Genomic DNA, 18,292 nt, shown 5'->3' with positions numbered 1-18,292 from the left:
CAATGGCCTATGAATTTAGTTTAGATCAGCGATCATCATCTGGATAATAACATTGTATAGCGTATACAGAATTATGTCCTATTCATAATTTTTTGAAAGAACTTCAAATTTTATTTTCTTGCATCTTTCAACACTGCCTTGCAATTGTTGCAAACATTCACACTGATTCAAGCATTTGGGTAATGACCTTGAGTACTCACAAAAATGTCATATCGGCTATTCTATTTTGTGGACATACCCTACTCTCTACCAGTAAATAATTACGGTTTGTTGGTTTTTTTAATAATGGTTTTAATTTATATAAATTTCAATCTATTTTTTTTTAATATCTGTGCTATAAGATGACCGTGAATTTTGGGGGTCTTTTTTTATGATTCAACTATTGTCTTATCTGCGCATATATACAGTATATATAATTTCATTTACGAGGCAAAAGATTTATATTTCTATTTATACCAGGTTGTTCAATAAGTTTTGTCATTCGATAAGAAAAACACGATTTTATGGCTTGAAATACATTTTATTATTCAATATAATCTCCCTGAACTTCAATACACTTGTTCCAGTGATCTTCTAATTTATGGATTCCATCCCTAAAGTGAGAATCCGGAAGACTGTCGAAATACGCATCCACGGCTGCTATTACCTCTTCGTTCGATGAAAATCGTTTCCCACGCATGAATTTTTTTAGATGTGAGAACAGCCAGAAGTCAGAGGGAGCTAAATCTGGCGAATAGGGAGGATGTTGCAACAATTCGTATTTTAATTTACTGATTTTCGCAATGGTTTTTTGAGCTGTGTGAGAGGGGGCGTTGTCTTGATGAAAAATGATTTTTTTCTTTTTTAAACCAGGTCTTTTCTCACGAATTTTTACATCTAGCTGGTCCAAAAGGTTACAATAATAATCTGAGTTTATTGTTTTACCAGTTTGGAGGTAATCCACAAACAAAATTCCTTTTGCATCCCAAAAAACTGATGCTAACACCTTCTTGGCCGATTTCTGGACCCTAACACGCTTCGGAGCCGAAGTACCGGGTTCACACCACTCTTTAGCCTCTTGTTTTGATTCAGGATCATGGTGGTAGACCCATGTCTCATCCATAGTGATGAAACGACGCACAAAATCCTTTTTATCCTTTCTAAAACGCTCCAAATGTTGCTGAGAAAGTTGCATTCGAATGTGTTTTTGTTCCATAGTTAACGAATGCGGCACCCATTGTGCACACAGCTTTCTGTAACCCAAAACTTCAGCCAAAATATTGCTCACACTGCCTAACGAAATCCCTAGGGCTTCTACTAAATCTCTCTTGGTTAATTGACGATCTTCCAAAACCATATGCTGTATTTTTGCTACGATTTCTGGTGTTGATGCACTTTTTGGACGCCCTTCACGTGGATCATCTTCAAGACTTGTACGACCACGAAAAAAAGACATAGGCACGACAAAGAATCCGAGGTGGATCCGAAAAGACATAGGCACGATTTTTCGGATCCACCTCCCCTCGGGGAGCGAACCCCTCCTGGGTAAAGTGAGGATGATGTGCTTAAACAGAGCCATTCGTTGCACCAGGAAACAACTTTATTCTAAGTTAACAAAAGTGGTGGAAATAGAAAATTCTTTGTTCCAGTCGGGTCCCGGGATCCTATCGGGAGAGAATGCCAAGATAGTCAACATCCAGGATAGGCTTAGAATCAATCTAAAGAGGCATTATCAGAAGAAGTTTCAATGGATTCTACAATTCCAAGTTCCCAAGAAGTGCAAGCATCCCTCATTCCCGTTTATAGTGTGGGATAACATAGACCTACCGAGTTTTGTGGTGGAGGTTCTCAAATTTGGACCAGCCTTTGCACTACCGCCAAAAAAGGCGGACGCAAGAAGCCTTATTCCGGATCTGGAAATTCTACTACGAGGGCTATCGGACAGACAAAAAGAATATTATCGATGGATGGCCACGTTAAAAATCAAGAATTCCAAGGAAACATCTGAGATAACGGATCTAAGAGACAAGCTACGACGTACGGTGCGTTGGATGAAACTTAACAACATCACTCTTGTCAGGGCCGACAAAAATAAATCCATGGTTCTCATGAAGCGTGACACCTATGAAAGAGGCCTACAGGAATACTTAACACTTACCCATTGCGATAAGGCTGACGAGGGTTTTATCGATAAGCTGCATTCAAGAGTGAAACGGTTCGCCGGTTCCGGTCTCGCTAAACGCTTGGCACTTGGTAACTTAGTGGTTGACTCCCCTGACGTCCCTAAATTATTTGCTTTCGCAAAAACGCATAAACCGGGCCAACAACTCCGCCCAGTCGTGGACAAAGCAAGAGCGCCTACACAGAAGTTGGAGAAAGCTGTACATACTATTCTCGCCCCACAATTGGAAGGCTACCAGTACAGTATCGCTAGCCCGGTGGAGCTCCTAACACAATTGAAAGAGATCACATCATACCAGTACGTAACAGTTTTGGACTTTAGGTCCCTATACCCATCCATTGAGCTCCCTCCCGCTTTCTGTGCGCTAAGGGACATTTTGTTTAGTATAGTCGGGGATAACGCGTTACACAACCAAGTACTTGAAATGGCACATTTAATATGTTATAATTCTGTGTTCCAATTCAATGGTGAGGTCTACACACAAGGCAGAGGGGTCCCCATGGGAAGCCCGGTTTCAGGGGACCTATGTGAGATGGTGGTCCGGCAGTTGGAGAAAAAAATCCTCCCACAATTCCTCCCTAACATCGAACTTTATAGGAGATATATTGACGACATTATTATTATCTGGAAAAATGTGCCGGATATAACAGCATTGGTAGACGCTTTTAATAATAACCCGTACGGGTTGATGCTAGAATTAGAACAATCTGACACCACTGAAGTACATTTCCTAGACATAAATATTAGGTTAGAGAAAGAGGGCATCAGCACTGCGGTGTATCGTAAACCAGGATCTATGTCCTCGTACATCCCGATAGGATCATGTGATCCGGTACCCTACAAGATGGCGGCATATAAAGCCTTAATCAGAAGAGCCTTCACACATTCTTCTAACGTGCAGGCTCGTGATAAAGAGCTAACGTATATAATGCGAGTAGCCGCGGAACATGGGTATCGCACAGCCATACGTAAGATGATAAAAAGTTATAGCCGGATGTATGCGGATAAAGAACGGCTGGTAGACTGGCGCGTTGATAGAAAGGAGGTTCCGGAAGACATGGAACGTATACCCGTCACCTTTAACCCATATGTAAGATCTATATATGACAAGATCGCCAAGAAGCGCCAAATCAGTATTGCTTACAGGAGGTGCCCTACTATTTTTAACATCCTAAGGAATGGGAAGGACCCTCCTAACCCCAGCAGAAGACCGGGGGTCTATAGTGTCCCTTTGAGAGATAACAGATTCGACAGGGACTTAATATATATAGGCTCTACTAAAAGATCCATAGGTGTCAGAATACAGGAGCATAAGGCAGACATTCGTCACGGGAGAACCAGCACGGCCCTCGCTACATACGCAACAGACCCGGGCATAGTTGCTGACTTTAATAGGACCAATCTCCTCCTCGGTGCGCCTCCCAATGAACATCTCAAGTGGTTAGAGGCGATGCACATCTTTAAATCCTCTATCGAAACCACGTGCATAAATTTTAAAGAGGAGATGATCTTGTCGATGGCCTGGCAAGAGTTGATACATAACACGCTTTAACTGCTCGTTATTTCCGAGCAAGCGGACATGTCACGCATGCGTGACGGATAATTTAAAAGAAATGTTCGATCTTAAGAAAGAAATTATTTAAACAACGTTCGTTAATGTCTTTCGTTGACGGCAGTTGTTAGTTTGAACGGCATGCGCGACACATTTTTTAAAAAAGAACTGTTCGATCGCAAGAACGAAGTTATTTGAAATATCGAATTTACGAGCTAAAAAGCTAAAGGGACCTGAGGAAGAACCTAGAAGAGGTTCGAAAACGTTTGTTTTTCGTTTCGTCGTTCGTACCACACATTATTTTGGTTCAGTGTACGTGTTTTTTATTAAATAATTTAGAACCTTCTGGAATAAACACATATTTCCATGTGAAAAAATTTTGTTCAGCCCCAGGTCAGTTCTTTTATTCCAGAAGGTTCTAAATCATTTAATAATTTATTAAAATTATAATTATTAATTTAGTTAAGAGATGGTGCCTAATGCCTCCCTCTAGTGACAAATTACTTTATAGTAATCATTTAATTAGCCAAATTATAGCCCAATCTTTCAGGCAATCATTGGTTATTTCATTAATTTATTAGTATACAGGATGTATCAGAATGACATTTTAAAAATTTGGGGGCTTGTAGAGGATAAAATTTTGAACGTTTTGATATAAGGAACCTAAAACTGGAAATGTGATATAAAGTCTCTACAGCACTTTGCACGTTCTATGTGGTCGGTATGCGCAATGGTATTTCCTTGAGCTTCACCATAACACAAATTCATATCAGCAAGTTCTCCAAATGTGTAGTTACCCTCCGTGATGCCAGAACATATCCACAGTACGTGAAGCATGATAAGCAGACAACTGTACACTGACTCACGTTGACTAGCAGTGTGTTTACAGCACAACACCAGTGGATGTAAGGGGTGACTAAAGAATGACAAGCACTAAGTACACAATGTCCTATACACAGGCTCAGTTAGACCACTGTAGTTGTGTTTACAGTCTTCCATCTGCAGCAATAACATGACGTCAATGGACAGAAGGGTAGCTACCAAAGTGAAGGGAGGTCAAGCACTTCCTACCACTGTAGACTCTTTAGTTCAAATTTCCGGCTATAGGTTCCTTATATCAAAACGTTCAAAATTTCATCCCCTACAATCCCCCAAATTTTTAAAATGTCATTCTGATGATACACCCTGTATATTCCATCAAAACCAATATCAATTTTTATATTTAGTTCTACAGTATAAACTGAATGATTTGATATCCTTTTCTAATTTATTTCAGAATTTATCCTTAATGTTATATATAACAAACTTAAAAGTTTCATATTTGCTCATTTTTTATTAATAGTCTTTCTTTGCAACCATTTATCAGATTTATGAAGCTAAAATTTGCTTATTTGCAAAAGGATTAGCAACAATAATAAAACAACAAATAGAAATCATGGTTAAAATCTTCTAGTTTGCGTTATTTTAGCATGTGCTGTACATTTAGTAATGAGTAAACATCTTTTTATATTAGTATGCCATGTCAGTGATATATGTTATGAAAATATTCTAGTTAAGCTTTTTTCATCCTTACAAATCTTATCTAAACAAAATATCAAAAAAGCCAAAGTAAATAATGTCCCTTGAAAATAATAAAATGTTACATCATTTTCTGGAATAAAATTCAACAGATCATCATTAAGAAATATGATAAAATTTTTTCATAAGGAAATATATTTTTATTTTCTAATTATATGTTTTTCAGTTCTCTAACCTAGTTTTTTTTTAATGTATTTCTCTTTCCTTATTCATGGCAATTTTGCAGAACATAGTTTCCACAACTTTTATTGTATTATGAACAAACATTTATACAGACTTATATCACAAATATTAAAATCTGCCTTTTTTTTTACATATAATCTTCATGCCAAATTATTGTATTAATTTGCAGAATAATGATGATTGCAGCAATGATATTGTATTAATTTGCAGAATAAGATTAATCATCTTATAAAATTCATTAACACGTTCATGTCGTTATGAGGCACATGTGACTTGTATGGACATGTCTAGTTAGGCTACAGACATAATTGCTTGTTTTTCCGTGGGCGGCGCATATGATTTGATAACATAATTCTACAATCATCATACTTGATATATCAATATTATTTTATTAAGTGCAATAAAATATATTAATTTAATATAAAAGGCACAGGTGACTTGTGCCACCCTGTATTAAAATAGACTACAAGTCACCCGTGACTTGTAATGCCCAGCAGCTGCCTAAATGTTTATCTACTGATGCTGTGAACGTGTTAAAATTTGAAGCACTGTTCTGTGAATGCATAATCAACAATGTCACAATTATTTATTTGTTTATTTACTCTAGCAAATAATTTTTTTTAATACTTAACATAAATAAGGTAAAATTAAAAGTATCATTTCATATGCTATGTGAGATAAAAATTGTTTTTTAAAATTTAAACAAATTACAGTATATAGGTAGTTTTCATAAACACAAGTTTAATGAGTATGAATTGTTATCCTGTAAATTTCACTTACTAAAATCTTTTGATTTGTTGATTTAAGTGGCTAATTTTATAAGTAACTTTTAACTATAAATATAAACTATATTATTTTAATTTTTAAACATTTTTTATTTGTAACATAAGATCAAATTATTTCAAAACTATACTATTATTAATTCTTTTTAAACTTTTCTAGGGTTTTATAAAAAAGTTTAATAATAATTTATGTAAAATTTAAAACATGCCACAATAAAAATTATACAGCATTAAACATGGATAATGTTGCTGTGAGAAATAATCAATCTGATTAACAGAATTAAAGTGATTTAAGATAGTAAGATTAATAATAAATTATATAACTAATATGGAAAGACAATATTGGAGATGCTTAAGAATTACACTAAAACATCAACTTAAAAATATTTGTTAATAATTTTAAAATAAAATATATTTTAAGCATTAGTTATTTTTATACATATAATTTTATTTAAGATTAAATAATAATCATCACTTACCAGATTCCTGTAAATATCTGTAGACAAGAAAATTAACTTCATCACTATTGAAGCTCATCTTGTTTCATCAAACCATGTAATTCATATAACTAAAAAATAAAAATGAAAAGTAAAATTTGGATTATTGCAGAAAATTTATTATAAACTCTATAGGAAATTCTAAGAAAAAATAAGTATTTTGAATTCTCAACAACTAGATATTTAAAATATTTTTCTTAAAATTCACTGCTAACAATCATTTAGTTTAACTTTTCATGTATAGCATAATTTTCATTTATTTATTTCATCTCAGTATAATTTAAAATTCAAAAACTCTGAAAAACAATTACATTTTTTAAATTTTGTTATAGCTACTATATTAAAAGGGTATTTTTGAAGTGTATGAATGAATCTTTAATTTAATTACTTTATTCTTCAAAAATTTTTTAAGATACAAATTAGTTAATCTTGTCAGGCATCTCCTGCTTAAATCTACCGAAAGTCTGATCTTTAAGCATAAATATTCCTACTTTAAAATATATATATTAAATACATCTAAAAAACAAAAATTTCATTTACTTTGTTACAGAAAATGTTCTTGCATCATTGATATATAATAGTTATCTAATATAATAAAGTTATATCAGCCTCATTGACTGAGTGGCTGGCTAGCTGATATTAAATGTTTAAGCAGAAATAGCCTTACAGAAAAACAAAACAGTATAGTTGAAAGACAACATTGAATATGTAACCTGAAAAATCAAAAATCTTACAAAGTCAAATATTTCAGGCCCCATTCGATGTCAATGTTTGACTGTTGATGCTCATAGAACACATCCTATCAATGTGGTTAATTGACTTAAGCATCATTTGACGAATTTTTTAGAATGTTTATAACTATTAATTTAAAACTTAAATTACATTTTCTTGTGTCTTCTCATCAATTTTCTTTATTAAAATTTTTATTACTTATAATTATTGATTCATTCTATATAAAACAATATTGTTTATATAATGAATTACAACCATACCTCAGTATCTGGTAAATCCTATATCCAAATTCCCATCACAGTGAATGATTTTTAGTACACATTATAAATTCAATCAAATAATCTTAATATTACAAATTTATTTAAATTGCATTCATAAAAAATTCAAGTTATGCTGGTAAAAGTAGAAATGCTTCTATTCACAATATCTGTTTTAACTTGTTTCAGTGGCATTGTGTCTGTATTCTACTGCAGTTGTGCAGTTTATTTCACAAAAATTCAGTATTTTATAAGTTTATTCTTATTGTTATTCTATTTTTGGACAGTAATATTCTAAACAAACAGCAACATTACAACACAATACATTATAAACTACGATAGCATATGGCTTACAGTAATATTCTAACAAAATGTACAGTACACCATCATTAACATTACATTTTCATTGCTGCCTACTACATATGAAATATAAATAAATCACAGTTCATTTACAATTCCTGACAGAGGATAATATTTATTTTTTTATTTACTGAATTACTATTTATAAACATAACCTTTCATGACTAACTGTTTGTTATTAGAGTAATTGGAACTTGCAATGTTTAATATTGTGCTAAAACCATGAACTGATAGGTGAACACATGTTTTGCAATGTTTTAGTCTTTTGGGAAAATTTATTGGGTTATTCAGACACACAGGAAACAAATTAAAATTTTTTTTTATAAGAAATAATAGAAAAACAAAACTTTTCAATATCCAAATACAGTAGAGTCTGCATAAGTCGTCATAGGTATAACTAGACACTGTCAGTTAAGTAGTCAGTTTTCTGTGTTCCTGGTCGACTTACATAGGCATTAATGTTAAAAAACTCTGGTTTACTTGACACCATTTAACTCGTCACCACTAGCTAAATCAACATACTTTTTCTGTTCCACACTCATTTAGATGTCTGATAAGTCAACTCCTCTCCTAAAAAAAAGTGTTTACACCACACAGCTTAATGTTACAGCAGTATCTGATTTTGCATTTTCTCACCTTTCATTCACGCATTATTTGCAGCAAGTGTTTCACATTTCTGTTAGAAATGAGTATCCGAAACATAACAATGCTTACGCCAAAGGAAAAATACAAACTTTTATCTGAATTTGAATGTAATAAAACTTTGCAAGCCAAATTTGCAAAACAAGGAAACCTTTCAACAACAACATTAGTGGGAATTCTGAAGAAAAAAGAGAAAATTAAGAAACTTTTTCTTGGGTCTTCATCGCAGCTGTCTCGAAAACACAGAGAAAGTTGCCATACAAAGATGTTGAAGATGTATGTTAACTAAAGCAAATTTGTTCATTGAATCTTTCTGTTTCAGGGCCGATACTGAAATAAAAAGCAATGAAAATTGCTGAGGTACTTGGAATAGAACCAACTTTGGTGCTAGTGATGAATGGTCAGAGAGATACATAAGCTGTTTTTTTTTTTTAACCTCTGATAGTCTATAAAAAAAAAAGACAAGTGTAAATAACAAATGAATTTATTACCAGAAGTTAGGTACAAACATGGTTATTTTTTGACATAATCACTGTGAAGATTGAGGCATTTGTCATATCTGTGGACAAGCATTTTCATTCCCTTGTCATAGAATGTTGCCACCAATGATTTGAGATGGGCCCTAACATTGTTTTGAAGATCATCATTAGTCTTGAACCTCTGGCCTCCTAGCCACTTTTTCTGTTCAGGAAAGAGGTGGAAGTTGCTCAGTGCTAAATCGGGGCTATACGCTGAGATGTTTAAAGGTGATGAAAGACTTCCATCTTTCAGACTTCCATCCAGCTTGGAACTTTTTAGTGTGTGAAGACTTCACACTTCTTTCCTGAACTGAAAATGTGGCTAGCAGGGCAGAGTTTTGAGACTAATGACGATCTTCAAAACAACACTGTTAAGGCCATCTCAATTCACTGGCAGCAACATTCTATGACAAGGGGATGGAAAAGCTTGTCCACAGATATGACAAATGCCTCAATCTTTCTGGGTATTATGTCGAAAAGTAACCATGTTTGTACCTCACTTTTGGTAATAAATTCATTTTGTTATTTACACTTGTCTTTTTTTTTTATGGACCATTGGAGGTTGAAAAAAAAAAAAAAACAGCCCTCGTACATTGCATGTACTGTATAAAGCACTACTATATTTTCCTAATTGTAGTTTTGTGGTTTTACTTGTCATATCGGATAACTCGATACATTTCCACTTCCCATTGAGGTGTCAACTTATGAGGACTTGACTGTAATTTATAGCTGTACCGTTGTTAAGTAAAATATGATGTTTTTCTAAATTACAAAAGCAAAACAAAATATTGATAATGATGAAAAATCAAAGTTTACTTCAGATAGAATTGGTTGGTAGTTAAGAACTTCTGAAGAAGGAAATGCAGAAAAACTATCACAACTTTAAGGGCTGTGATAGTTTTTCTGCAGAAACAACAAATATTTTCAGACTAGTTTAAGCAATTATTGAAAAACCTTAAAATTTGTTAACAAATTTAAAAAACTGTACAATGACTAATTGTAAATATGATTAAAATTTTCATTTAAATACGACTAATTCAATAGAAACAAAGAACAGTGTGAATAGATAGTTGACAGTATTTTGTTTGTAACAATAAACACAGTAGAGCATCGATTATCCAACTCAATTGGGAACTGGGGTTGGTCAAATAACTGAAAAAATTGGATAACCCGAAAAATATGAAAAAATATTTTATTAGTATAGTATATTAGTATATCCCATGTAATTAGTATATTAGTATATCGCTATTAACCTACTTCGCGTTGAATTTTCATCGATGTTAAATCTAACAAAAATTTTTTTAAAATAATAATCGTCGCTATTGTATTGTTAAAAATTAGAAAATTAAGCATCGTTTAAATAGTGGCTCCCTTTCATGGTCGAGCCAGTGTTGCCAGCTAAAACATGTAAAAATAATATTAAAGTAGCCAAGACATAGCCAAATATTGTAGCGCCACATCACTAGCGGACATTTGAATTTGCCGACTAGAATGCAGTCAGTTAACCGATGTGACGGTTGATCGGGGTCTGATAATCGATGCTCTACTATAGTAGTATACAAGATTTTAAAAATAAAAATAATTAACAAAAAGTTTATGTTATCAGAATGAAATGAAAACATTCCATTACAATATTAAGCAATAAACTCCATAGATATTTATAAGCACATTCACTATTACAAATGCATATGTCATTCTATCATGATTCATGCTGCCAAGAACTTTTGTTTCAATGGTTGTTTCTTTTTTATTTATGCAATAAAGAGTTACTTAAATCATCATGATAATAAGACACAAACAAGACATCAGAAATCCACACCTTTTATCACCAAAAAAACATTTTCAAACCATCCTGGTTAATTGTTATCCTAGTTTTAAGAACAGCTAATGAACCAGAAAGGTTGAAAAATGCTTCTGGAATAAAAACTATAGCTTTTCCTTGAGCCTGTTTCTTGCTAAGGAACAGAAACTTGTTAAAACATCTGTATAATCGTTACTTCATGTTTCAGCAAGTCATTTTTAAATTCAAACATGTTATATACTGTCTATAAATGTTATTTCAAATCAAAATCAACATCTTACTTATGCATCAAATTTTTTCATGTTTAATATAAATTTTATATTTCACGAATATACCGTGTTTCCCCGAAAATAAGACATCCGCAGAAAATAAGACCTAGCACAGATTTTGCTGAATTGCAAAATATAAGACCTCCCCCTGAAAGTAAGACCTAGCGAAGTTCTTTTTTAGTCGTAACAGTCATCGACAGATGGTTGAAAGTGGCTGTTGGCTTTTTGAAAGTACAGCCACTGATTGGTCAGCAGACAATTACACCACATGGCATGATTTGCATAAGACTATGGCTTGGGAATCACAGATTTGCATAACGTTACGGCTGGTGATGGCTAATTGGTCGGCCGGGAATCATGCCACATGACATTTGCATAGTGCTACGGTTCAGTAAGCACTAATTGGTCATCGAGTCCGATGTTGACGCTATAAAAAGGCGACAGTTCGACACACCGGATATACATCACTCTCGTCTAAGTTTGACTTGGGAATTTTTTTGTTCAATAATAAATGTGAATTCTTCTTCCTGGAAAAAATAAGACATTCCCTGAAAATAAGACCTAGCACATTTTTCAGAGCAAAAATTAATATAAGACACTGTCTTATTTTCGGGGAAACACGGTACTACTGATGATACAAATGCCAAAGAAAGAAAATAAGTGTTAACGAACATTCTAAATACACCTATCAATTTTTATATTAACATTTTATAAAAAAAAACAATTAATTGTTATCAAATACTGTAATCATACTCAATTATAATTTGAGTAACTGAATGCATAAAAAATTTTTACATTAAAAGCATTTAAAATTTTAATTTAGTCTACAGATTAACCTAAAATTTCTTAATCTGTAGACTACAATACTAGTCTATGGATTCAATTAATTTTTAAATTACAGTTGAATTTCCACATTAAAAGTTCTATATGTCTATTTTACATTTAAAACTGTCACTATTTAATGAAGTTTAATTTCTATATAAGGAAATTTTGAAAGTTGGATAAAGAAAAAATTCTTACTTTTTGCATTGATAAATGTTAAAATTGCTTATGGTAATAGTAGTAAAAATCTGTCAGCCTTTTTGTAACTCTTGCCAGGCAGACAGCAATTATGTATGGTACTTTCATTATCTGTAATCCTAAGACAGTCAAAAAATCTGTATTCTGAGGACAGTTTCAAACGATAACTTTCTGATATGTTCAAATACTGTAAGAAACTTTCCATCAATAAAAAAATATCTGGGTAAACTTTTGATTATTTAAAGTTTAAAAGATCTTTGTCAAACTGATACAGCAAGCTACATCATCAAAGCCTCCATGTGAACAATTCAGAAAGATAGCAGCAAGATATAACAAATCTTCACCTGTTGCATGGGTTGCTTTTCTTAACCAGCCTCAGCAACTGACTTGGTCAAAAAGACCATATAGCCTAAATATCCGTATGAACTGATGAAAGATACATAGCAAGCTAGTCTTTTGTTCATTTCTGTTGGTCTTTTCCCTAAATCAGGTTAACTGTTTGAGATTATTAAATAATTGTAATTCAGTAAATTATACTAATAATCAACTTTATTGTTGTAAATACTAAATTTGTAATATTTGAGGTATTTTTCATACTACCTTATTGCTCTTAAAAATTATAATTTATATTTATTCTGTAGTAAAAGTCCAGTATTGGCATTTTATTGGGCTGTGATTTGAAAAAATTGTAGACCAATAAATTCCCATTGTTGTCATATGTCCTTCCTTAATCTTGAAAACAGAGTTAGATAGATAAAAGCCGAGACAGGATGTGCAAAGATTACGGGCAAAAAGCCCCAATTAACTATATATGAACCTGTGGTGCAAACCAGAAGTCACATTATTTCAATTTTAAAATTTTTTGAAAGGAGTTAGATAATGACAAGCATGACTCAGTTGCTAACAGGAAAAGAATGATGTACAGGGGCAAAACACTATTATTGATAATTTGAGGTAGAGGGCATATTTTAAATTTATTTAATTTAAAATATGATTGTCAAATGCCAGGCTGCAACTTTTAATGTCACAATAAATAACTGCTCTTAATTTAATGCTTTGATATTATATGAACTCTAGTGCAAGGGTTTTTTTTATATTTTGGACCTTGTATGATAGTTGTATAATAACTTCAAATACACTGGTGTCCAAAATTAAGGTAACAAACACAAATTGATATCTGAAAACATAGTTAGTGAAAGGATGAAATTTGGTAGACAAATATCTTGTGCCATTAAGGATCAATTAATTATATAAAATGAAAATAGAAAATTAATCTCCAGAGATGTGCACATTTCACCAAGATTATTCAAAACATGAGGTAGCAGATTTCCCAGAAAGAATCCAATAAGAAGTAAAGAATCCAATAAGACCCTTTACAACATCCATACAACAATCAGTGAGCTGTCATGCTGTTTTGAGCTCTGGAGAAGGCTTTGGGGCAACAAATTCCACTCCTTCACAAGAGTATATTTTAGCTTATGGGAAGGGGCTGAGATGCTGCAATGGCTCCCAGAGCACTCTAGACATGCTCAATCATATTTAGACCTAGAGATCTAGCTAAGCACTCTATCCTGCAAATATCCTCCCCCTTGAAGAAATCTATAATCAACTGAGCTGTGTATTAAAAAAAATGAACAACGAACATGTTATCAATGCTCTCCATATTTCTCCAGATTTTTTATTCATCATCTCAATTTATTAGAGAACATAGACCTAGTGGATACTTGTTCGTCCATAAATTAATTTCATTGCACTAGGAAAAAAACAGGCTCTACATGGGGAAAAACAGAGAATGAACAAACATAACTGGTCACATAACATAGCCTCTTCTCTGCTAGCTGTCTACATACAGTTTGATCTTAGGCTGCTCTTCTAGTAATGGTTTTCTTGAATTTTTTCTATGGATAAAAAATTCACACCTTAAATTACTCCATCAATCTATATTTCATATACCAAAAAAAGTTGATAAGTCATCTATTGTTATATATGCAACCAATGAAGATCTAGCAACTAGATCAAAAAAAATTTTTGTTTATTAAATATACAAAGGCTATTTTTTAAATAAGGTTCGTTTTTTTTAATAAGAAGAAAAATACTGTAAATATCATTAAAATATATTTTTTCCCATATTCCACATACTTTTATCTACTTTTCTACATTATTTCCATTTTTGTTCAAACATTTGTCATACCGCTCAACAATTTTTTGAATTCCAACTTCAAAGAAATCTGCCACCTGTGAAAAAGCTGAATCCATGACTGCAGTTTTCACTTCTTTGTAGTCGTTTAACCACTGGCCACCAAAAAATTCCTTTAAGTATTGAAACAAGTGAAAATCACTGGGTGAAAGGTCTGGACTGTAAGGTGAATGATCCAGTTGTTCCCATCCAAAAGAACTGATTAGACCTTGTGTTTGTGCAGAAACATGTGGCCTTGCATTGTCATGGAACATCATCACACAGGAAGAGAGTAGACCACGCTACTTGTTTTGTATAGCATGCCGGAATTTTCTCAAGGTCACACAATATATATCAGAATTGATTGTTGTGCCTCTTGGCATAAAATCCACTAACAAAATTCCTTTCCTGTCCCAAAAGACAGGATATTTAAATTTATAATATTTTGTTTGCAATCAGAAGGTGTCTTTCTCCATCTTTAGTTTGCCATAATTTTCTGTGATGAAATGGACTGTTTGGCTTTCACTTTGGTTGGCGAAGATGTGTGTCCCATTCCATTGACTGTTGCTTGGACTCAGGAGTGATGTGAGACTCCAAAGTCTCATCTCCTGTAACAATGTGGTCCAACAATTCATCTCGTTCCTTATCGTATCGAGTCAAAAACGATAAAGTACTGCCCAATCTTTTTGTTTTGTGATCATCAGAAAGCAGTCTTGAAACTCATCGAGAACACAATTTTCGATAATTCAGTTTCTCCGAAACAATGGTATACAAAACTGATCTTGAAACCTGTGGAAATTCAACTGGTAACACTGAAATCGTAAATCGTTGGTCCTCTCGAATTTTGTTATCTACATCACAAACCAAATCTTCAGAAATCAGAGGTCAGCCAGGGTGTGGCTCATCATGTACATTAACCTGCCTGTCCTTGAACATTCTCACTCACTTTTGAACTTTACTGTCACTCATAGCATTATCATCATAAACTTCACAAATCTGACAATGAATTTCTGCTGCTACCAAGTTTCTTGCACTCAAGAATCAAATAACAGATTGTATCTCACAGTCAGTGGGTGACTCAATTTTCTTAAACATTATAAACTTTACAGCTCAGCACACAGACAGACAATATGGCTGCAAATGGTGTCTAAACACACGCAAAGCATGCTCGGTGCAGATGCACCTATGCACTGCTGCGATCTCGCATCATTCTCACTCTCATTCACAAATGGACCTTATTTAAAAAAATAGCCTTCATATACAACTGTAATAATTTTATGGTGCAAAATTTTTATCTATAATTTCTTCCTTCAATTTTTCCTATAGCATGCACACCACCCTTCTGGATACTGTAGCCAACTAGTCACTTCTGCTTGGTACTAGCTTGCCTCAAGTTTGCTGACTGCCCTCCATTCCAATGTGTCATCTAAATGTTTTTTGATCAACATTTGAGCTGACCACAATCACTGAATCACAAATTTCCCCTTTTTCCTTTGTAATGTGCACATTTCCTCTGTTTTTCATTTCCAATGTCATGCAAAACTGCATATATCATAAACTGAATTTCTTATTTTTATTATTTCAATTTATTGTACTGAATGTTTCTTTAATTTTGGACACAAGTGTAGTAGCATGGAGTCCTAATAGAACAGGGATCATAAGTTATGTATATATTAATGTATATTTTTATATTGTGGTTTTAACTTTGGAAAATATTTTTTTATTTGTAGGAGAAGATCATTTGATCTTTGATATTAAAATAAAAGTATTACATTAGACATACGTAGAATCTCATTTTAACAGATCACTCGGTGTGCCAAAAATCATTCATTGTTCCATTATTCCATCTGTTATATTGTGAACAATGGATTTTTCACACTCTCAGGAAAATATCTGTTATTCGAAAAAATTTTCATTTTTTAAACCCCTACATAAAAAAATACCTGTACTTGAAATTATTCAGTCTCTTGAGATTTCTATCCTTTATTTTATATAAACACATATATTACAAGATCATACATTATGCCATAACAAAGCTAACATGAAACTGTATACATTACAAGTCAAAAAGTGACAAAGTACATATGATCATTAGCACTTCATGATATGCTAATTAAAAACTTGTCCATCTTGGTTTGCTTTGATGACGCTGTGATGTTTCTGAGCTTCTTTTGGTGGCATTGTCAGTACAAAATGTTACTGTTATGTGAGCACAATTTCAAGGTGAAATATTCCCAAACATCTATCTGCAACAAAGGTGTGGCACACCTTTCTTGCACACACATGCATATCTGTAAGTGTTAAGCCGGAAGTAGTTTCCCTCCACTAATCAAAGCACTACAGGAGGGTACTAATGTGCAGCTACAATGTTAGCAATGAGAACCATGAAGATTATGCTTCCCATATTCCACATACTTTTATCTACTTTTCTACATAATTTCCATTTTTGTTCAAACATTTGTCATACCGCTCAACAATTTTTTGAATTCCGGCTTCAAAGAAATCTGCCGCCTGTGAAAAAGCCGAATCCATGACTGCAGTTTTCACTTCATCATTGTCATTGAACCATTGGTCACCAAAAAACTCCTTCGAGTATCGAAACAAGTAAAAATCACTGGGTGCAAGGTCTGGACTGTAAGGTGGATGATCCTGTTTGTTCCCATCCAAAAGAACTGATTAGATCTTGTGTTTGCAGAAACATGTGGCCTTGCATTGTCATGGAGCAACATTACGCTGGGAAACAGTAGGGCATGCCGGCATTTTCTCAAAGTCACACAATATGCATCAGAATTGATTGTTGTGCCTCTTGGCATAAAATCCACTAACAAAATCCCTTTCCTGTCCCAAAAGACAGTTGCCATGATCTTTCATGTTGAAATTGTCTGTTTGGCTTTCACTTTAGTTGGCGAAGATATGTGTCGCCATTCCATTGACTATTGCTTGGACTCAGGATTCATGTGAGTCACCCAAGTCTCATCTCCTGTAATGATGTGGTCCAACAATTCATCTCCTTCTTAGTCGTATCGAGTCAAAAACGATAAAGCACTGCCCAATCTTTTTGTTTTGTAATCATCAGAAAGCAGTCTTGATAACCCACTGAGAACACAATTCAGNATATTGTTATTTTTAATTACTTAGATTTAAAATTATACGTTTTATAAGTATGCGCATGCGCGTTAGCGTTAAATCGTAAATTAGCGATGTAAAAAAATTTTTTTGTATTTTTCGAATACTTTGTTCGTTGTAGAGTTCGAATTTTGAACTGAGGATGATCGATTAAAACGATCGAAAACGTTATTCAAAGCATTAAAAGTGTGCTGGAATAGAGAAAGGTGTTTGTTTTAGACTTAACATCAACGAAAATTCAATGCGAAGCGACATGCAATGGAGAAAAATTTCAACACGGGATAGGTTAATATATTTTTTCGTACATAATCCGAAAAATAAGTTATCCAAACAACTCCAATCGATTCGGATAAACGATGCTCTACTGTATTCTGTTTTGTCCATTAATATGCTGAAAGTACAGGTAACCCCCGTATAACACGGTAGTTACATTCCAAAAAATTGCCGTGTTATGCGAAACAAAGAACTAGTACGAAAAGGAGGGTTAGGTTCCAAAAATTAAAAAGCATGCTACTATATTTTCATAATTAAGATAAGAAAAATTTAATAAAGATATTTAAGTGAGACATATTAATATAAATTAAGCAATGTTTTCTTTGTCATCACTAAAAGCACTATTAACCGAAAACGTTTTATTT

At 33.4% G+C, this 18,292-nt stretch overlaps 1 protein-coding gene across 1 annotated transcript; it reads left to right on the top strand.

The window, feature by feature from the left end:
• The first annotated feature begins 1,535 nt into the window (after positions 1-1,535).
• On the top strand, positions 1,536-3,713 carry LOC111624883. Its single transcript, XM_023367862.1, has one exon. The coding sequence runs from the start codon at positions 1,536-1,538 to the stop codon at positions 3,711-3,713; it is 2,178 nt and encodes a 725-aa protein (XP_023223630.1).
• Positions 3,714-18,292: the final 14,579 nt, after the last annotated feature.

Source organism: Centruroides sculpturatus, unplaced genomic scaffold (assembly GCF_000671375.1).
Source record: "Centruroides sculpturatus isolate CEXI.00-Female unplaced genomic scaffold, Cexi_2.0 scaffold133, whole genome shotgun sequence".
NCBI lineage: Eukaryota > Metazoa > Arthropoda > Arachnida > Scorpiones > Buthidae > Centruroides > Centruroides sculpturatus.
This window is presented reverse-complemented; position numbering and strand designations above follow the sequence as displayed.